The following is a 22,757-nucleotide window of genomic DNA, read 5'->3' as shown; positions in this document are numbered from 1 at the left end:
TGTCTACTTAACCAATCAAATATAATGATTGCGAAATTAACAGCACAAGGACGGAGAGGAAGTGTAGAATTAGAGTGGGTGAATTTCACGTCAAATCAAGTAAAGGAGGGAAATGGTGTGGGGGGGGGGGAAATCTAAAATAGAGTTTACATCTTATGTTTAAAATCTCAAAAATACAAAAATTAAACAAATACCACTCCACATTTATAGCAACACAATGATTCAAAGTGCAGGTATTGCTAGAGGGGCATATGATGGTTGGCAACATCAGGGAATCACCTCAAGGTGCAGCCATGGGATTTTTCATGCCCACCTAAGAGTGTAGACGGATCCTTGGTTTAACATCGTGTCCGGTAATGAGGTGCGCACTCAGGACTGTACAGGATTGAATCTGAAAACCTAAAATGCAAGTGCTGGATGAACGAGCGAGAGGCTAACAGTTTGCATTCTGCTCCATGAGAAACACAGGCTTTCCTCAGGATGCAGCTATTAACTTTTAATCCAAAGATCAGGTGTTGATAAATTGTGAGCGAGATGCAGAGAACACCATGGAAGAACCTTGTATTAAAGAATTCCATGTGGTACCCTGCCTCTTTACAGTAACAGTGAACTAGGCAATTGATTGTAAAAATGTACCACACGTTCAGCTGTATGGAGTTACAGTACATTTAAAAGCCTAGGGAGGGCAGCAGAGTGTGCTGAGTTCACATGCTGAGCCTCATGAGGGCATTGGAAAACGAAACAAAAATTGTTCTCTGGGACAACAAAAGGATTTGTTTTAATTGGCGAGTTTGACTTTAAAAACTAAAGACATCTCATGTGTTGATATATGCATATCTGTCAGATCACTAGAAAAAATTATTAGCTCTTTTAGAACAACTATCTTACACAACAGACCGGAGAGGGATAGGAATAATATACAAGTAATAATCAACTGGCAGGATGTAACAGTGGCATGCCCCAAGGATCTCTGTTGGTGTCTCATCTATTCACCGTATTTATTAATATTTTAGACGGAGTGAATGGGGGGAGAAAAGACTGTAGCAAATGGATTTCAGTACAGAAAGGCTTCAGATCATACACTTTAGATCTAAAAAGGACAGAACAAAGTACTTTCTAAAATATCTCAGGGATGTGCAGGCTAGGCAGATTAGCCATGGGAACAATGGGTTACAGGCATAGGGTAGGGGGGTGGGTCCTGGCGAGATACTCTTTGTAGGGTCAGTGAGAGTCGATGGGCCACATAGCCTGCTTCCACACTGTAGGGATTCTATGCAATGGTGAAAAGCTAAAAATAATCTTGGGCATCCGGTACATGAATCACTAAAACTTCATGAATGAAAGAATAATCAGAAAAGCCAACTGTGCAATGGTCTTTACAGCTGGAGGACCAGCCTACAATGGGGTAGGTTTAATTTTGCAACTGCACCAAAGCCCTGGTCAGACCACACCAGAGTACGACATGGAGATAGGACTCAAATAAGACTTTAATATCTGGCTATTTCTCATTCCTTTTGGCTTTCTTTCCTTTATTCATGCTGCTTGTTTAATTCTGGTTTTGTAATCAAGTACGTAACCAAGATGGCACCAGTTATGTTGGTAGAGGCAAGAATGGTGCCAAAAGGTGGTGACGTTTGTTCCAGTGGCGGCAATGTGGCGAAGATAACTCATGCCCGGCGACCACAGCCATGACCCATGATTGAGTACTTAACTAGAAGGACTGGAAAGCTGGACAGTTTCCTTTATTTCTTCATTTTTCTGCCTTTGCATTCTACGTTTTGGTTTATTTTTCTGTGTTTTAAGATGGCACCAGAGAATGGCAAGACTATACAACACTTTTCACTGTATTTTGTAACAAGATACAGAAGTGAAGATAAATAAATCAAATCATATCAATACTGTGAGCAATTCTGGACAGTATACTTTTTAAAAAAAGATGTGATGGCCTTGGACTGATGCAGTCAGGGTTGCTGGCTTGAAATTCAGGTTAAGGGATATTGATGGGGATGAGTGGAAAGAAACCTCACTACAACCAACTGGCATCAACTCTTCTTCATAAACATGGTTCACTTTCAATGATGAAAAATGCTTTTAAAAGAATGATACGTTTCAATGCTCTTTCACTATTTATTTGTTCTGGTGGGATTGATAACTACAGACACAAACATACAGATTTGTTTTTGAGCGTAACTGTTAAGGCCAACAGGAATAGATTGACCCGAATGATATCTGGGTTCTGAGAGTTAATTTCTGGCAGAGTCCACCCAAATCAGGATTGTTGGCTCAGTTGGCTGGACAGCTGGTTTACAACACAATGTGATGCTGACAGTCTAGGTTCAATACCTGCACCAGCTGAGGACTCCCACACCTGAAGTGTGGTGACCCATTGCATAAAACACCACCAGTCATCTCTCTCTCTAAAGAGAGAGCAGCCCTACGGTCTGGGCAAGACTCCAGTGACTTTACCTTACATTCCTGGGAATTTAAAAGATTAACAGATGATTTGATTAAAGAATTTAAGGAGACCTTATAGATTAGAGAGAAAGAAATTATTTTGAGCTTTTGGTGTATCTAGGACTCCAGGACATGGCCTAGGAGTAAAGCCAAACCTTTCAGGAATGCATTAGGAAGCACTTTTACACAGAAGGGGTGGGGGATTCCCTCCACCTCACCTGTGATTATCGATGATACAAATATCTCAGCAAGAGGCCCAGCAATCACTTCTCTAGCTTCCCACAGAGTCCTAGGGTACACCTGATCAGGTCCTGGGGATCTATCCACTTTTATGCGTTTCAAGACATCCAGCACTTCCTCCTCTGTAATATGGACATTTTGCAAGATGTCACCATCTATTTCCCTACAGTCTATATCTTCCATATCCTTTTCAACAGTAAATACTGATGCAAGATACTCATTTAGTATCTCCCCCATTTTCTGCAGCTCCACACAAAGGCCACCTTGCTGATCCTTGAGGAGCCCTATTCTCTCCCTCGATACCCTTTTGTCCTTAATGTATTTGTAAAAACTCTTTGGATTCTCCTTAATTCTATTTGCCAAAGCTAGCTCATGTCCCCTTTTTGCCCTCCTTATTTCCCTCTTAAATATACTCCTACTTCCTTTATACTCTAAGGATTCATTCAATCTATCCTGTCTAAATCTTACATATTCTTCCTTCTTTTTCTTAACCAAGCCCTCAAGTTCTTTAGTCATCCAGCATTCCCTGTATCTACCAGCCTTTCCTTTCACCCTAACAGGAATATATTTTCTCTGGATTCTCGTTATCGAGACGTTTGCAGATGACACCAAAATTGGAGGTGTAGTGGACAGCGAAGAGGGTTACCTCAGATTACAACAGGATCTGGACCAGATGAGCAAATGGGCTGAGAAGTGGCAGATGGAGTTTAATTCAGATAAATGCAAGGTGCTGCATTTTGGGAAAGCAAATCTTAGCAGGACTTACACACTTAATGGTAAGGTCCCAGAGAGTGTTGCTGAACAAAGAGACTTTGGAGTGCAGGTTGGAGGATTTGAGCTATAGGGAGGGGCTGAACAGGCTGGGGCTGTTTTCCCTGGAGCATCGGAGGCTGAGGGGTCACCTTATAGAGGTTTACAAAATTATGAGGGGCATGGATAGGATAAATAGGCAAAGTCTTTTCCCTGGGGCCGGGGAGTCCAGAACTAGAGGGCATAGGTTTAGGGTGAGAGGGGAAAGATATGAGAGACCTAAGGGGCAACTTTTTCACAGAGAGGGTGGTACGTGTATGGAATGAGCCGCCAGGGTAAATGGAGGAGGCTGATACAATTGCAACATTTAAAAGGCATTTGGATGGGTATATGAAGAGGAAGGGTTTGGAGGGATATGGGCCAGGTGCTGGCAGGTGGGACTAGATTGGGTTGGGATAGCTGGTCGGCATGGACGGGTTGGACCGAAGGGTCTGTTTCCGTGCTGTACATCTCTCTAACTCCATAAGAAGAAATTTACTTTTATTGTGAAAGTTGTTGTGATCTGGAATGCGACACCTGAAAGGGGAGTGGAAGCAACACAATTATTTGCAAGTCTTAATGATCTTAAAAACGGAGAGTATGACAGGGTTATAAGGAAAGAGTAGGGCAAGAGGACTGAATAGGCAGCCCTTCCAAAAATGGCTGCACAAGCCTGACAGGTCAAATGGCATCTTTTTGTGTTATGCATTCCTATGACTCTGATGTCCTGAAATCATGACAAAACAAGAATCCAAGCAAAAGAGGAAGCAATTCAGTTAACTCTCCACTTAATTTACGGTCACAAAGAATCCACAGTGTAACTCCACAAAGTGAAAGCCAGCAACAATTCTACCCAAAACTTAACATCTAACCTTTTGTCATTTTTTTAAATATAAAGTTTTATTTAAAATTTGAAGTCATAAATGGTAAGTTGTCCATTCCACTGCCATAATGTTCCTGCTATTGTCTTTCTTACTACTGCAGTTCCTATCATATTATCTGCTGCACTGATAATAGAACGTACATTGTAAGAATGATTTACTTTCTCCTTCCTTCTTTGCAACTGTTCATCTACCCTCATGATTTCCTATTAACATGACCTTTTATTGCCAATTGCTTTTCTTCTGACCCACAAAGTGACTCGAAATAGGTCAATGCCCAAACACAATGCACCATGAACTTCCCCTTACTTCTTAAAAAAATAAATTGCACAGCAGATAGTTGTGTAGTGATCCGAACACAGTCCAAATTGATTATGGCTGCGCAGAATGCGAAATTTTCATCCAATCTCTCCCAGCAGCTGGAAAAATCCTATAGTAAATGAATCTAGTCAGTGTTAAAACTTAATTGCTTAATTGCTAGTGGGCAGGAGTCCACAACACAGAACTGCTCATAATTCAGCATCAATAGGCAGAAGCATTAGAAAGGCAACAAGGACAGATGGTGAGAGTGATGAGAATATCACAGTGATGCAGTCAGGGATGCTCTCTTGAAATTCATGTTAAGGGATATTGATGGAAATGAGTGGAAAGGACCCTCACTACACCCAACTGGCACCAACTCTTCATCATAAATATGGCTCACCTTCAATAATCACAAATGCTTTCAAAAATGATACAATTTAATGCCCTTTTCATTATTTATTTGTTCTGGTGGGATTGATAGCTGTACACAAGGAATTTATGTGCACAAATATACAGACTTATTTTAATTTGCTTATGGGATCTGGGCATAAGTGGCAAGGCCAACATTTATTGCCAGCTGTAATTGCCCTTGAACTGAGTGGAATGCTGGGCCATTTCTGACGACAATTAAGAGTTGTTATGCATCCAGAGTCACATGTAGACCAGGCTAAGTGAAGACGGCAGATTTCCTTCCCTAAGATGAAATTAGTGAACCAAATTAGTTTTTATGCAATTGGTAATAGTTATATGGATATCATTAAGCAAGCATTTAATTACAATTTTGTAAAGTGGGATTCAAGTTTCACCATCAGCCATGGTGGGATTCAAACCCACATCCTCAGAATCATTACCACTACACCACCACTTCTCCACACGTCCAGTCAGTGCCAATCTTGCATTCCCCTGACTTCCGTCGCTCCACTAATGACAACTATACTTTCCACCCAGTCAATGCCACAAACTCCAGAAATCCCTCTCTAAACCTATCAGCCTTTCTTTTTGTACTGAAGCTACTCCTGAAACTTTATTTGACAATCCTTTCCCTAACCTGATGCCTCATACCCCAACGTTCAATTTCGATTCAGATGTTTTAATGATGCAAAGGTATAACACAAATTGTTTTGTCGTTACAGTCAACACCATGGAACACTCCCACCAAGTTCGTGAAAACATTGCTTCTCAGTTAAAATGTTTGCGACCAAACAAATAGTTGGGAGTCCTAGTACACACAATTAATGTTACACAAGTTGTACTACAGCACATTAATTGAAACAAAAATAATAATTAATTGCAGTTAGTTGTCAATAGTTAACATGGCAAAAACGTTTTGGTAAGCATTTCAAATCCAAGGAACAAGTAGAGGTTGATGCTTCATTTCTCACCTTTGTATGAAACAGATTAATATCATGAGGCTCAATTTCAATCCTGGTTCGAAATTTGAGCTTTCTAGGAATTCCTATATCTCACGGTTCCTGTACATTAATCATATAATGCATTTACAGAACAGAAACGGAGGCTCAGTGGTTACCACTGCTGCCACACAGTGCCAAGGACACGGGTTTGATTCCAGCTTCGGGCGACTGTCTGCGTGGAGTTTGCACATTCTCCCAGTGTCTGATCGGTTTCCTCCAGGTGCTCCACTTTCCTCCCACAATCCAAAGAAGTTCAGGTTAGGTGAATTGGCCATGCTAAATTACCCATAGTGTTCAGGAATGTGTAGGTTACGTACATTAGTCAGGGGTAAATATAGAGTAACGGGTTTGGGCGGAAGACTCTTCACAGGGTCGATGTGGACTTGTTGAGCCGAAGGGCTTGTTACCCACGCTGGAGGGATTCTAAAAAGAAACAAGCTGCACCATCCAACTTGTCTCTGGGAAAGTTTATGCTGATCACAAGCTTCATCTCACTTTACTTCATCTTATTCCATCAGTATATTCTTCTATTCATTTTTACCTAAAAAGGCAGATTTGTCTCAACTTCAGTGTGGTAGTGAGTTTCACAATAGAACCACTTTCCAAATAATGAAGTTGCTCCTGAGTTACCTATTGCGCTTATTGCTAATCATCTTAATTTCTTTGCCCACAACCTTAGATGTTTCCCAGGTGGAAGCATCTTTGTACATCCAGCTTATCAAAACTGTTCATAATGCGAAAAAGCTTTAGTTCCCTGCAGTCCAAAAGACACATCTGTTTACACTCTGAAAAAGCTTGTGATTTTTGACTCAGAGTTATTTTTGTTTTGTTGGTTACTTGTACTTTGCTCAACGTAAGGAATGCAAACTTTTAACTTGGTCTTCAGGTTCTGGAAGAATTCAAAAGGCAAAGGACGGTCTTGTATTTAGATATACCTCATCACATTCTGAGGGTAGTTTAAAGGTTTCACAGAAATAGAGTTTAAACAAAAATACCTATCCGCGCACTGCGGACGTCATTTGGCATAAATCAAGGACTCAGTGGTCCAACAGTGCGCAGAATAAGCAGACTCCATCCAATTTCAGATAAATATTGGTCAAGCGAATTCCCCGCTCCTCTTAAAAGTATGGTATGTGAAGAGAAAAGGATTGGTGAAGACAAGTGCAGGTTCAACACTGTCAGTAACAGCAGACTTTACACTGGGGAGCTAAGAAAAGGCTGACCGACTAAATATATACTTTGGTTCTGACCTCACAAAAGGAGGACAAAATAACATACCTGAAATGTTGGGGAACACATGGTTTAGTGAGGGAGAAACTGAAGAAAATCAACATTACTAGGGCGATGGTGTTGGGGAAATTAATAGGATTAAGTGGGATAAATCCCAAGATCTAATAATCTACATCCCAGAGTACTTCAGGAAGTGGCCCCAGAAATACTGGATGCACTGGGTGGTCATATTCTCAAGATACAGAAGACTCTGGAACAGTTCCTCCAAATTGTAGGGTAGCTAATGTAACTCCCCTACTGAAAAAAGGAGGCAGAAAGAAAAAAGGGAATTATAGCCCAGTCAGCTTGACAAAAATGGTGGGGAACATGCTGAAGTTCATTATAAAAGACTTAATAGCTGAATATATGGAAAACTGAGTCAGCGTGCATGTATGAAAGGGAAGTCATGCTTGAAAAATCTGCTGGAAGTCTTCATGGATGTAACTCACTGTCATGAAGGGGAAGCCAGTGGGTGTGGTTTATTTGGACTTTCAGAAGACTTTTGACAAAGTCCCACATAAAAGATTAATTTCAAAAATTAAAGCACATGGGTCTGGGGTTAGTGTATTGAAATGGATATGTTAGTGATTAGAACAATGTCAGCCAGATGGATTTCATTGAGTATGAGTTATCTGATTGGGGCTGATTATCTGAATAGCTAAAACATTGAGAGAGGGAAATGTGCAATAAGACCTGGCTGTCCCTGCACGCCAATCACTGAAGGTAAAGATGCAGGTGCAGCACTGTCAAGAAGAAATAATGGTATGTTGGCTTTCAGGGTGACAGGAGCGAAGTACAGGAGCGAAGTACAGGAGCAGGAATGTCTTCTTGCAATTACTCCCAGGTCCTTAGGGAGACCATACCTGTAATATTATGTGCTATTTTGGTCTACTTATCCAAGGAAGGATGCTCTGACTATAGAAAGTTTGCCAGACTGATTCCTGGGAGGACTGACATACGGCAGGCGGGGGGGGGGGGGGGGGGGGAGTGAATTAATTAGGATTATGTTTGGGGAGTTGAGAAGAATGAGAGGCAATCTCACAGAAGTCTATAAAATTCTAACAGGATTAAACAGGGGTAGATGCAGGATGGACGTTCCTGATGAAAGGGAAGTCCAGAATTTGGGATCACAGTGTAAGGATATGGGATAAACTATTTAGGATTGAGAGGAAGAGATATTTCTTCATCCACAGAGCAGCAAAAACATTCAAGATCAAACACTGTAACAAGATTAATTGGATATACCACTTGGGGGCTAAAGGGGATCCAAGAATCGGAGGTTAAAGCAGGAAGAGACTATTGGATTTGCCACCCCTGATGAAGGGCTTTTGCCGGAAGCATCAATTTTCCTACTCCTTGGATGCTGCTCGACCTGCTGTGCTTTCCCTTTAGAATCTAGATTCTGATCTCCAGTCCTCACTTTTGCCTTGCATGATCAGCCATGATCATGGTGAATGGCAGGCAGGTTTGAAGTACTGAATAGGCCACTCCTCCTTCTAACGTCTATGTTTCTGTGCTGCAATGCATCTTTTGCGCATACCTGAACCTGGCTGCAGATTAACATTTAATTTAAAAGAAAACCTGGCAATGCAGCACACTGTCAGCATCACATCAAAAAGATTCTAAAGACTTAACATGGAACCTAGACAATGAACGCTTTCAATTAAGCTAGAGTTCAGTTTGATGTGAAACAATGCTTCCTGGTACAAGAGTTGCATTGACATCGGTGATTAGACAGGTCTTTGTTTCCTTCGGTTTAAGATCACAGTTTTCTCCCCCTTTGTCAAAGGTATTGACTTATTATGGGGTACAAGCAACAGGGCACAAGCTCCTGCTCCTTCACATACTCAGCTTGTGATGTACAAGCCAGAATAGCTACAGTTTGGGGAGAATAATAAGTGAGAGAAAGTGAGGACTGCAGACGCTGGAGATCAGAGTTGAGAGTGTGGTGTTGGGAAAACACAGGTCAGGCAGCATCCCAGGAGCAGGAGAGTCGACATTTCAAGGAATGGTCGGTGGGTGGGGGTGGGGTGGTGTGCGCTGAGAGATAAATAGGAGCGTGCAGGTGAGGGAAAGGTGGCTAGGAAGGGGATAGGTAGACGTAGGTGGGGCATGATGGTGATAGGTCAGAGGGAAGGATGGACTGGATAGGCGGGAAGGAAGATGGATAGGTGGCACAGTCCTCTTGAACTGTCCTAAGTTGGAGGGTTGGATCAGGGATAAGGTTGGGGCAGGAGAGATAAGGAAACTGGTAAAATTGACATTGATGCTACATGATTGGAATAACTTACAAGGAAACAACATGATTAAGAATCACCTTGCTCTCACCCAACATCAGCCCTTGTACATTTTACACTTTCTCGCAATAAACATTCAGATCAAGAAAGATGAAGGGTGTGGGCTCAAGCCAAGAGGAAAGAAACAGTCAAGAACATCATCAACTTGACATGTTCCACTGTTCCCACTGGGAATTTGTTTCATTGCCAGTAGTCTTACTATCCCAGTCACATTATCACAACTGCTTCATAATATATTGCTAAATTTCCAAATGGCTTTTAACTACTGTAAACCTGATTCTTCTTTATTATTTAGTATTCTGATTATGCAACATACTTTTCCACTGCTGTATTTGATTGACTTCAGTTTCTGTAATCTTGTAACCTCAAAACCAATTAATCATTTATTGCTTTGCAACAATTTGCAATACACTCAGCTGTTTTGTTTTTATTTGAAGTCTGCTCCAATTCTAATTACAGCTTTGATTTAGTTTCCACGGATAACTTTGCCATCAATTTATGTTTTCATTTCACGTATGCCACACTCCCTTAAAACCTTGCTCAAAAAACCATCCTACTTTATCAGACGGATCACAATGGTATAAGTGTGATGAAGGGAGATAGCACTGGTGAGAAAAGAAAGGGAAATCAGCTTTACTCCATTCCAATTCCAACAAATGAAGTTGATCAATGTAATTAACAGGGTAACCGGAGTCCAAACCCAAGCAGATAGGCAATATGCCTTAGTACCATATAGAGACAAGCTTTTTCCCAGGGTGAAGGATTCAATAATGAGAGGTCATGCTTTCAAAGTGAGAGGTGGAAAGTTTAAGGGGGGTACACGCGGCAAGTATTCCACACAGAGGGTGGTGGGCATTTGGAACGCGTTGCCAGCAGAGGTGGTAGAGGCAGGCACGGTAGATTCATTTAAGATGCATCTGGACAGATGCATGAGTAGGTGGGGAGCAGAGGAATACAAATGCTTGGGAATTGACCAACAGGTTTAGACAGTACATTTGGATCGGCTCAGGCTTGGATGGCTGAAGGGCCTGTTCCTGGGCTGTAAATTTTCTTTGTCCTTTGTTCTATTTCCAATTTTGTGAACAGGTAGTACACTTTTGCCACAAGTTCAAAAACAAAAGTACCTCAAAGTCCATCACTAATCTTACTTAGTGACTGTTTTATGAAATTTTTAAAAAATCTAATAACACATTTCTTTAAATTCACTTGCGGGACATGGGCGTCACTGGCTGGCCAATGTTCCCCTCAAGAAGTTGGTGATTTTGATCCAGAAACAGTGAAGGAACAGCAATATGTTCGAAGTCAGGACAGTGAGCGGCTTGGAGGTGAACTTGCAGGTGGTGGTGCTCCCACATATCTGCTGCCCTAGTCATTCATGAGGGATTCCAGTGCATTAACTCTTTTACTCCCGCTCATTCATAATGATGAGTCAGGAGACCACTGTAAATTATGAACTCTTAAAATAAAAAACATTGAAAGAAAGGAGAGATTTGCATTTATCAGTATCTCTCACAATGTTAAGATATCACAACGTGTTTAAGACCTATAGAGTGTCTACGAAATGGCACTTTTCATTATAATGAATGAAAATGGAGCAGCCAAATTGTGCACAGCATGACAATGAGATATGTGACTGGTAGCACTGGTCGTGCAATAAATCTGAGTCAGGACATGAATGCGGTTTCTCTGCTCTTTTTCAAATATACCACATGTTTTCAGATACACCCCAAAAAAAGCTTTAGCAAGATACAAGCATACATTGATACATACTGGCATAATTCTATCAGGGTAACCATCACAATGGAAACCACAATATTCATGTAGTATCTGATCACTTACTGTTGTAACTGATTTCAGGGAAAGGTAATGGAGGACATGTACATTTTCATATTTTCACCCTTTGTACAACAGAACAACAATTTGGAAGTTCTTTCATGTTGGCATTAGTGATGTGCTGATGCTGCTGGGTCCTACTGCTTATAACATTTATTGAGCACCTTTAATGTCGTAAAATGTCCCAAGGTATTTGGGTCTCATGCAGGTTGCTGAAAGCCCCAAGCAAAATAGCTGAATTATCCTTAGCTGTCAAAAAGTAACATGGCAAAGCCAATATAAAAGCTACTTTAAGTTATTGTCTGAAGACAGCATTTTGAGCTAAATAACCAGCATGGCTATTTAAGTCAAATTGACTGTCCTGAAACCAATTTGAGGTGATGAATTAAGTGCATTGCATAGATTAAATATATATTTGGCTTCAGTGAAATGTTTTTTTTTTACATAGCTTATGGGCATCCATATTCTAAATAAGCCTAATGACAACACAGTCATCTCCGCCTACACTTACTCATTTAATCTTCACTCCCAGTTGTAAACATTTGTTCCATCGATCATTATTTTCAAGCAGCTAGCCAACATAGTGGGAAGTTCTTTTATTATAAGTTTTTCCTCCACAGCTACTGCTCCAGGAAAGAACCAAGTTTATTTTCTAAGCCTTAATCTACCTCCAGCTCGGTGTTTGTTCTTCTTGCCTCTTGCGAGTGCTTGTAAAGTATGAACATACACACAAACATACAAGTTAGAGTGCCCTTGAGCTCACTCCACTATCCAAACCAAGATCATAGCTGTTCTGATCGTGGCTTCCTCTCTGCATTCCACATTCTGGGGCAGCACAATGGCTAGGCGGTCAGTACTGCTGCCTCACAGTGTCAGAGATCCGAGTTCGATTCCTGCCTCGGCCAACTGTTTGTATGGAGTTTGCACATTCTCCTTGTGTCCACATGGATTTCCACCCCAAAGACATGCAGGTTAGATGGATTGACTGTGCTAAATTGCCCATAATACCTAGGGATAAGCAGGCTAGGTAGATTAGCCATGAGAAATGGAGTGTTCCAGGGATAGGGTCTGGGTTGGAAGCTCTTCAGATGGTTGGCGTGGACTCAATGGGCTAAATGGTCTGCTTCGACACTGTAGTGATTCTACGATTTCCGCCTTAGCAAATAATCTTTGGCTCGGCCAGCTCGTCAAGATGATAGCAATCTGTGGATTTAGGCCAGAAGCTCATCCAGGATCCCATTAGTCTATCCATATAAACTTACAACTTGAGTCAGACAATCACCTCTGACAATATTTTCTGGCCATCTTTATCACATTTATTTCTAAAATCAAGGCTACGGAATCAAGGTTATCCCCACTCAACAAATTAAATTTATCGCATTTGGCAAGGAGAATAAGGACTGAAAATAAACAAAATACCACAATGCACCAACCCTTCATTAGAGAAGCTAGTCAACCACAGTGTACTGCAGTGCATCTAACGCTTTTACCATCCATTTCAACACCCATCCTTGCAAGGGTCACTGCAGTCGGATTGTCAATTCTGAAGCAGTTTATTCAGCTCCATAATTTGCGTTGGTAACAAGCAAAATGAGCCTTTATTTTAAATGATTATTTACTGCAGTGCCTAGAATATTCAGCAATCTCTTGAAATCCAAGGGTATGCCAAGAGGATTGTCAGCCTCCCTGGAACATGAACCAAGAAAAAGAACCCAAGGGCATGCATTCCAAAAGGTAACATCTTGAGCCAGGAGTCAGTAAAAGACTAAAATTATTTGTGATGTGGGATTGTAGCCATAATCACAAAACATTCACAATAACACTATCAAGACAACCGAAAAGGAGTCATTACCTTATCCTTATCTTCCACGACATCAATCAGTACATCATCTGGGTCCAGTATTCCTCCATCCATATACTCCAAATGGTGAATTTTTATTGAGTATCCAGCATCCTGCATGATTTGGGTGGGGGAGAAAAATAAAAGAAGTGTATTTAGACTATAACCAGAGACGGAACTGGTGTCAAGACATCTGTACATTTATTACAGAGATTGCTAGAAAAACCTCAGCAGGTCTGGCAGCACCTGTAGAGAGAAAGCAGAATTATTCTTTCCGGTCAGGTGACCTTCCTTCTTAAGAATGGGAGCGGGGGGCACTCACCAGACACAAAACATTAACTCTGCTTTCTCTCCACAGATGCTGCCAGACCTGCTGAGTCTTTCTAGCAATTTCTGTTTTTGCTTCTGATTCCAAGAATATGCAGTTCTTTGTTTATTTTTCATTGTTTGGACACTTACCACTGTTGCTTTGTTGTTGCCAAGTCAAAATCTTGAAACTTTCAAGGTTTGCAGAAGCACTTGCAACCCCTCCCCAAAAAAGCTGCAGCAGTCTAAGGTGGCAGCTCACTGCCACTTTCTCAAATGTATCGAGAGGTGAGCAACAAAGAAAGACCTTATTAGAGAAAGCCTCAAACTAAATAAAACTGAGGATTCACTTTGTAATTTAGGTGGCAGTAATGTTGGACATTTGACAAATGCTGCATACAAGGTCACCCTACACAAGTTTTCAACACATTTCACCAGAAGCAGTCTACATTAGATTAGATTACATTAGATTACATTACAGTGTGGAAACAGGCCCTTCGGCCCAACAAGTCCACACCGACCCACTGAAGCGAAACCCACCCATACCCCTACATTTGCCCCTTACCTAACACTACGGGCAATTTAGTATGGCCAATTCACCTGGCCCCGCACATCTTTGGACTGTGGGAGGAAACCGGAGCACCCGGAGGAAACCCACGCAGACACAGGGAGAACGTGCAAACTCCACACAGTCAGTCGCCTGAGGCGGGAATTGAACCCGGGTCTCTGGCGCTGTGAGGCAGCAGTGCTAACCACTGTGCCACCGTGCCGCCCACAAAGTAAAATAAATCATTTTTCTTGCATTTACAATTCCATTTTTTTCTTGTAGGAAATTATTGACATGGGTTGATTAGAAGAACGCTTTTGTCATGTCAGTCTGAGCTGCAATGAATCTTTTTAGCTGATTGCTCACAGAAACACTAAAGTCATTACAACTACTGAGGATCGATGCATACAAGTGGCAAGACCTGCCTGTTATATTTCTCACAAGCAACTTTCTGTGACATGTAAAAAAAAAATGACAAAGACCAGTTATTTTCAATATAGAGAGAAGCTACCCTGCAACTGACACCCACCATCTGATTGACTTCAAGACTCACTTAAAGGGAAGCTTAAAACTAAATCACTGACCTTTAATCAATGATGAATCTTAAGATCTATGGGCTTTTAACCTGATCTAAGGCATATCAATGAAATTTCCTGGCTTGAAATGACACACTTGAAAAGAAGGAATGATAAAACATATTTTTCAGCACCAAACGTTGGCCTACATTCACTCCAGTGAGGTACATTTGGATGTTTTATTACAATCAAAGGCAGCACAGAAATAAGTAGCAGCTATTATTATGCCGACAAAGCATGTTCTCAGTGCAAAGAATGAGCTCTGACTGCTGCAGCTAAGCATGCCACTGGGACAGGGCTGCACAGACTTTTGAACTTTGGTGGGTGGGGGGAGTCTAATCTCCGTTGAAGTGTAGGAAATGGTGCAATGGAAACTTCATTCCCACTCAAGACAACAAATAGGGTTAAAAGTCTCAAGTGAAATATGGCCCCAATGCCACCACTTTTTCTTGCATGGAGGTCTCTGGAGCATGTCTTTCCTGAGACTTAGAGGTTTATGGGTTCGAGAACACACGCAGTGAGCAACTGCTGACACAATGGATGTCGGAAGTGGTGGATGATGCTTAGAAGACATGAAATCATAAGCTGACAGGAATCAATAAAATGTGCAAGTCAACAGAAACAGAGAAAAAAAATCCTCTGAAACAACTCCAGAGCAGTCAGTCAATTTGTGGTTTCTTTTTCCCCTCAGTAGGGAGGGCTCAGAGGCGGTCAGAGCGTTAGGAGAAAATGTTTTTTAAAAAAGTCACCATGGCAACGTATTGATTCACACAGTAGTTCACACTCCTACACAAACTAATTAGTAACTGTCTAGCCTTGATTCGTTTCCATTTTGGTTACTAATAGCTCTATACTTTGAAATTACAGTAATTACCTAAAAGGTCCCTACTAATTGACACAGTTTTATGACGGTTCACAACATTGTTCAGGGCTGTGTGTGTGTGTGTCCGTGTGTCCCCACATGTACCCATTCCTTTTTCCATCCACTAAAAGAAAGAAATTATTTTCATATGTATTCAACAGGAAGGACATTAACAAAGTAAGAAAGTTACATAAAAATGATGGTTACATTAATCCTACTGCACACAGTTCTGGTTAACATATTACAAAATAAAGGATATAGAGACACCACCAAACTGCAGATGATAACAAAAATGGAGGGTCTTCAGACCTCAAGCAAGAATGAACAGAATGAGATTCTAAAGATCGAGGGGTGGCTTCAGAGGTTGACTAGATGGTCCATAATGGAACCAAGGGCAAGACTACAAAATGTGCACAAATGCTAAAGATTAAACATGGGTATAATTTTACTCTGTTATATTTCCATACTGTTTTAAAAATGGAAATCATGTTTAAAAGCATCTTCAGTCCTGTAGCAACCTTTTGATGTAGGAACCCATGATTGTACTCTTTTTTGCTCATAAACATTTTTTCTGTGCAGAGATGAAGCAGCAGCACTGGAACTCCTACACACTTTCTGCCTTTGCTTCATGACTTGGTACAAAACTATATTACACATTTTGGAGCAAGTGTTCCCAACAGAATTCAATTTGTACTTGCAATTACAGCCTGGTGTGATAAATCAATGCTCCCTTGTGTACTCTCAAAAGATCTCAAGGCACTATTACCAAAAAAAGAGCAGGGGAATTCTCCCCATGCCTTGGCCAATATTTAGTCCACAAACATCATCAAAGCAGATAATCCAGCATCTCACTGTGGAATATTGCTGAGTCCAAACCTGCTGCCACATTCCCTGCATTACAACAGGAATGAATTATGCTTCAAATGTACTTCATTGGCTGTGAAGCATTTTGAACTGGTGAAAGGTGCTAGATAAATGCACAACTTCCTTTCATAGGCTGTATCGCAGTAGGCACAATCAACTTCATAAAACGGGGAATAAAACAGCAGATTATTGTTTGGGAAAAATAATCAGCTGAAAGTAATCTGAGCAGAATCCGAACTTTTCTTCATTCCTTATGGTGGTGATGAATATTTTCTGTTAAAGGGTCGCTAACGGCTTTAAGACTGGAAACAAGTCTCTGAAATAAAATTAGTGAGGATGTAATTGCAAACCATAAGTGCTGGGAGTACTCCAGGCAGATGTAGAAGTTGTTTTCAAAATGTTAATATTAAGAGGTACAGCATTTCAAAACTGGCAACATCCTGCATTCCAGATCTCACAATTTGTCAGGCTGCGTGGTTGGGAATGGGTTGAGTCAATCAGTTCAAAGCTAAGTCATACAAGGTCAATGATCACTTCAACAGGTTCAATGGAGATTACAGGAGCACCACACATACCTAAAAATGAGATGTCAACCTGGTGAGGCTACCAAACAGACTACTTTATGTGCACAACAGCATAAGTGGCAAGTTATAGGCAGAGCTAAGCGGTCTCCTGACCAATGGATAAGATCAAAGGTCTGCTGTCCTGCCATATTCAGTCATGAATGACAGTGGACAATTAAACAGAAACACTGCCACCATCTGCAAGTCCCCCCACAAGTCACTCACTATGACTGACTTGTCACTGGGTCAAAAACCTGGAATTCTGTTCCAAATGGCACTATGGATCATCCCAAAGCACTTGGACTTCAGTGGTTCAAGGAGACAGCTCACCACCACCTTCTGAAAGGCAACTAGAGATGGAAAATTAATGCTGACCCAGCAAGAGGCGCTGACCAGCCTACATAGAGTCATGGAGATGTACAGCATGGAAACAGATGTTTCAGTCCAACCCGTCCATGCCGACCAGATACCCCAACCCAATCTAATCCCACCTGCCAGCACCTGGCCCATATCCCTTCAAACCCTTTGTGTTCATATACCAATTCAAATGCATTTTAAATGTTGAAATTGTACCAGCCTCCAGCACTTCCTTCCTCTGGCAGCTCATTCCATACACATACCACCCTCTGCATGAAAAGGTTGCCCCTTAGGTCTCTTTTATATCTTTTCCCTCTCACACTAAACCTATGCCCTCTAGTTCTGGACTCCCTGACCCCAGGGAAAAGACTTTGTCTATTTATCCTAATCATGCCCCTCATGATTTTGTAAACCTCTATAACGTCACCCCTCAAGCTCCGACGCTCCAGGGAAAACAGCCCCAGTCTGTTCAACCTCTCCCTGTAGCTCAAATCCTCCAACCCTGGCAACATCCTTGTACATCTTTTCTGAACCCTTTCCAGCTTCACAACATCTTTCCGATAGGAAGGAGACCAGAAGTGCATGCAATATTCCAAAAGTGGCCTAACCAATGTCCTGTACAGCCGCAACATGACCTTCCAACTCCTGTACTCAATACTCTGACCAATAAAGGAAAGCATACCAACGCCTTCTTCACTATCCTATCTACCTGCGACTCCACTTTCAAGGAGCTACAAACTGCACTCCAAGGTCTCTTTGTTCAGCAACACTCTCTGGGACCTTACCATTAAGTGTATAAGTCCTGCTAAGATTTGCTTTCCCAAAATGCAGCACCTTGCATTTATCTGAATTAAACTACATCTGTCACTTCTCAGCCCATTGGCCTATCTGGTCCAGATCCTGTTGTAATCTGAGGTAACCCTCTTCGCTGTCCACTACACCTCCAATTTTGGTGTCATCTGCAAACTTACTAAAATGTACCTCTTATGCTCGGATCCAAATCATTTATGTAAATGACAAACAGTAGAGGACCCAGCACCGATCATTGTGGCACTCCACTGGTCACAGGCCTCCAGTCTGAAAAACAACCCTCCACCACCACCCTCTGTCTTCTACCTTTGAGCCAGTTCTGTATCCAAATGGCATCCTACAAATGAATTAAAAAAATAAAACTTGAGCTGCTCAGAATAGGTCAAAATGCACAAGGTTGACAACTAGTCTGTTGTCAGTACAACACCTCGCTGAACAAGCCAGTGATTTCTTTTTTGAAAACTTGTTTAAGAGGAATTAAATCTTACACACAGCAACTCAAAAAAAGGTCCAGTTTTCAGATATTTCTGGTTTTTGGACAGCTGGATTTGAAACACTTACACCTGCCCTTCTTGTCAGTGTTTGCACTGATGTTTGCCCATTGTGCTTATTCAGGATTCACTCTTCCATAATTAAAACTTTTTTTTTGCCTCATCATTTTATATCGTGATTCATTATGGTTGGAATCCGAATGAGAAATGGTGCAAACCCATAGCTGAAGGGAGGAGTAAGAGGAAAATAGGCACCCTGCGATTCAACTGGTTCTTAATTCAATAAGATAATGACCAATCTGCATTTCAACTCCCTTTATCCACGTCGAATCCACATCCCTCCAATAATTTTGGCTCATATTGATGTAAACTTTCTGTTGATTGCCCACAAAGCATGTTGAGACTAAGTGTTCCAGACTTTCACAATCTGGAGACTGAAGAAGTCCATCCTGACACGACCTCTGAAAGGCCTGGCTTCAATTTTAAGGTCAGACTCCATTGTTTTAGACTGTCCCATTAGTAGAAAGAAACTAAGCAAATCATGGATGGCTGCCCATCTTCTGTGGTTATGTCCATGCTCAGGTGGCCATGGAGACACGGCATTCAGAGTCTGTTAGTATGACTGTACATGCCTTTTGAAAGAGGTAGGTTCTGCAGGGACTGAGGGGTACAATCACTCCACAGTAACATTTTATTTAATTCTGTTAGGTTTCTGGTGTTGTTTTACAAGTTTTCATCAACCCATTCGTTTGCATTATAATGCCTTGCGTGATGCGATGTGCCTTTAACAGGATTTGCTCTGTCCTGTTTCTCTGGAAAGCAAGTGTTATAAACCTGGAATCAAGCTGCCTGCTATGTTCCCACAGTGGTGTAACCACTACCTGTGATTTTATTTCAAAGTAGATAATAGCACGACTGGATGGAGTCAAGCTTACACAGACACAGGGTTTGCAGGTTTTACTTTCAGTTGGTGAAGTTATAACTTGGGAAGAAATCTTTGTTGTAGCTTATGTTCTCTTCTTACTGCTGGGTTCATATTGTCAAGTTTTCTTTTCTACTTGCCTTTGCGAAGGGTGCTAATGGGAGACTGCTCTACTGAAATAGCTAATCAGCAGTCGTTAATATATAAATTATTTTGTTAGGCATTTCAATAGAGTTAAGTCAATTTTTTAAAAGTTATATTTTGTCTGTAATTTAACTGTCGTGCAAGAATAAAGTGTATTTTGCTTAAAGCCTCATAGTTCGACCAATCGAATTGCAACTGGAACGCAATGCATTACACTTGCCTTTAAGTGAGAAAAAGTTAGGTCTGGACTATCGAATACTGACACATTTTGAGGGGATTTGGTCTGATCCATAACACCTGGGACTGTCAAACTCATTATTTTAGAAGTTTCTATCAGAAGAGTAGAAAGGAACAGTAAATGATATTAAATTTTCTCAACAACCTCAATTAAAATTATTTATTGATTCAGAACCCATGGTTGATAACAGTGAGACCATATTTTCAAAATAAGAAAGGAAACCAAAAGTGTGGTGCAATTCAGATCAACAACAGCATTCAAATTAAGGGAGCATTTTTTTCTATTCTTGAGTTTCACTGTATCTTACATGGATACTGAGCAGATTATAGCACATTTCCCGAGGCACTACTGACATAAAACATCTTTTCTCTCAATTTGAACCAGGCTCACAGATAGCCAGAACATGAGTCCAGGATACTGCCTTGCCCCAGAGGCAAATAGAATAGAATTACAGAATCCCGACAGTACAGCAGCAGACCATTCAGCCCATCAAGTCCACCCCCACCCCCCTAATGTATCCCTGTAACCTTGCATTTCCCATGGCTACTTCACTGAGCCTGCATATCCCTGGACACCATGGACAATTTAGCAATGCCAATCCACCTAGCCTGCACATCTTTAGACTGTGGGAGGAAATCGGAATACCCGGAGGAAACCCACACAGATGGTCACCCAATGGTGGAATTGAATCCGGGTCCCTGGTGCTGCGAGGCAACAGTGCTAACCACTGAGCCACTGTGCAAGCTGACATCTACCAAGCTAGCTCCTGGGGAAAGCAGTGCACACTGGAGAATAATGAACAGATATAAAAGAAACATTTGCATTTATGTGGCGGTTTTCATGACCACAGGATTTCCTAAAGCACATTACAGCCAATTGGTAATTTGAAAAATTAGCACCAAATTGCATTTAGCAAACTTCCACAGAGGGAAAGACAAGGATGGTCAGAGAACTCATTTTAGCAATATTTTTGGCAAGCACACCAGGTAAAACTTGATGGTGTTTCTTCAGATCATGGGCTGCCATGGAAACAACAAGCCCTACATTATAACCGGCTCTTTCAGGTGGATGTAATACCATACAATAAATCCTACAGGTTACTGCGGATTACTGCTTGGGCATAACAATGCTCACTTGCACCTGTGAATTAAGGAAATAACGTATTTAAACTAATTCAGTTATGGCATCTTAATTCCTCTACAGCAATCAACCCCTTTAGAGAGGTTGAGAGGAGACATAATAGAGGGGCCAGAATAAAAATCCTGAAGGATTTAGGCAGAGTAGATAGATGAAAATATTCTCATTGCCAGAGTGGTCAGAAATTCGGGGATTTTTTTTTTTGTCAATTGTTCTAAATCAAAGTTGACATGCAAAAACATTTTTTCCAAAGGAAAACAAAGGTAGTGAGTGGCTTAGATCTTGAATGTTTCAGTGTGCTGAAGACAGTTTCAATTTCCCTTTGACTGCCACAGCAGCTAACAACATCCTGGGAGTTACCAGTGACCAGAAACTGAACTGGACTGGCCGTACAAATACATAGGTGACAAGACCAAAGGACAGAAGCTAGGAACACGGCACCAAGTTAGTACCCAAAGCCTGTTCACCATCTACAATGCACAAGGAATATTCAAGGAAACAATAGGTGTATTTTTAGATTTTCAAGGTGTCAAGGGGCTTGGAGAGAAAGCAGAAATATAGCACTGAAACAGAGGACCAACCGTCATCATACAAGCAGGGCAGACTCGTAGGCTGAATGGCTTGTTCCTGCTTCCAGTTTCTATTTTTTTTTTGGCCTAGCTACTCAATTGGGTAGCTATTGCTGAGGGAACCAACCAGGGGAAACGTTATGTTGCTCTTACAATCAACAGTAGCAGATGCTTCTGTTCATGACAGTTTCGGTAGATATGACTACTGCACAACTCCCTTGGAGACCAAATCTCTCCTCACATTGATGGTACCTCCATTACATTGTATCTATTGCTACTCAGACAGTTATGATTCTTCAGAATTCTCCACTCCAGAGTCCCTGTGGAATCTCTAATTGAGTAGGTTTAAAGTAGAGAGTGACGGCTTTTTAAATTACAGTGATATAAAGGAATATGGGGATAGTATGGAAAAAGACATTAAAGTGGATGATCAACCTTAATTGTATTGAATGGTGGGGAACACCCAATGGGCTGAATGGCCTACTGTTGTCCCTGTATTCCATCGGGGACAATTCTTCAGTACATAATTTTATTAAATTGACTTCAAAATACTTGTTGACCATACCCCAGGCATGTCTAAAGTTCATCCTTTGAAAGGGGCTTCATAAGTAAAAAGGGTGTCAAAGGCAGCATTTGGCAAGCTTGTCTTCATTGGTCAGAGCATTGAGAATAGGAGTTTGTGACATCATGTTGTGGCTGTACATTTGAGAGGCCACTTTTGGAGTACAGTGTACTGTTCATGGAGTCCCTACAATGTGGAAACAGGCCATCCAGCCCAACAAGTCCAAACCAACTCTCTAAAGAGCATCCTACACAGACTCACCCCCACCCCACTATCATATCCCTGTAACCCTACATTTCTCATGGCTAATCCACCTCATCTACACATTCCTGGACACTATGGGCAATTTATCATGACCAATTGACCTAAGCTGCACATAGAGTCAAAGAGTCATAGAGATGTACAGCACAGATTCAGACCCTTCAATCCATCTCATCCTTGCTGACCAGATATCCCAACCTAAATCTCATCCCACCTGTCTGCACCCGACCC

At 41.4% G+C, this 22,757-nt stretch overlaps 1 protein-coding gene and 1 long non-coding RNA gene across 3 annotated transcripts in view; one reads left to right on the top strand and one right to left on the bottom strand.

The window, feature by feature from the left end:
* Positions 1 to 22,757, bottom strand: part of LOC122551426 (partitioning defective 3 homolog B-like) — a 1,013,066-nt gene that overhangs the window by 893,664 nt on the left and 96,645 nt on the right. For both annotated transcript variants that reach the window (XM_043693310.2, XM_043693308.2), the window contains exon 2: positions 13,331 to 13,432. In XM_043693310.2, coding sequence (XP_043549245.2) covers positions 13,331 to 13,432 — 102 coding nt within the window. The remainder of the gene's footprint in view (positions 1 to 13,330; positions 13,433 to 22,757) is intronic.
* LOC148149583 (uncharacterized) overlaps positions 1 to 22,757 on the top strand; it is a 73,605-nt gene that overhangs the window by 13,200 nt on the left and 37,648 nt on the right. The gene's annotated exons all lie outside the window — the stretch shown is intronic.

This window comes from Chiloscyllium plagiosum, unplaced genomic scaffold, assembly GCF_037043375.1.
Source record: "Chiloscyllium plagiosum isolate Xiang-an unplaced genomic scaffold, Cpla_swu_hap1 HiC_scaffold_7, whole genome shotgun sequence".
In the NCBI taxonomy this organism is placed as follows: domain Eukaryota; kingdom Metazoa; phylum Chordata; class Chondrichthyes; order Orectolobiformes; family Hemiscylliidae; genus Chiloscyllium; species Chiloscyllium plagiosum.
This window is presented reverse-complemented; position numbering and strand designations above follow the sequence as displayed.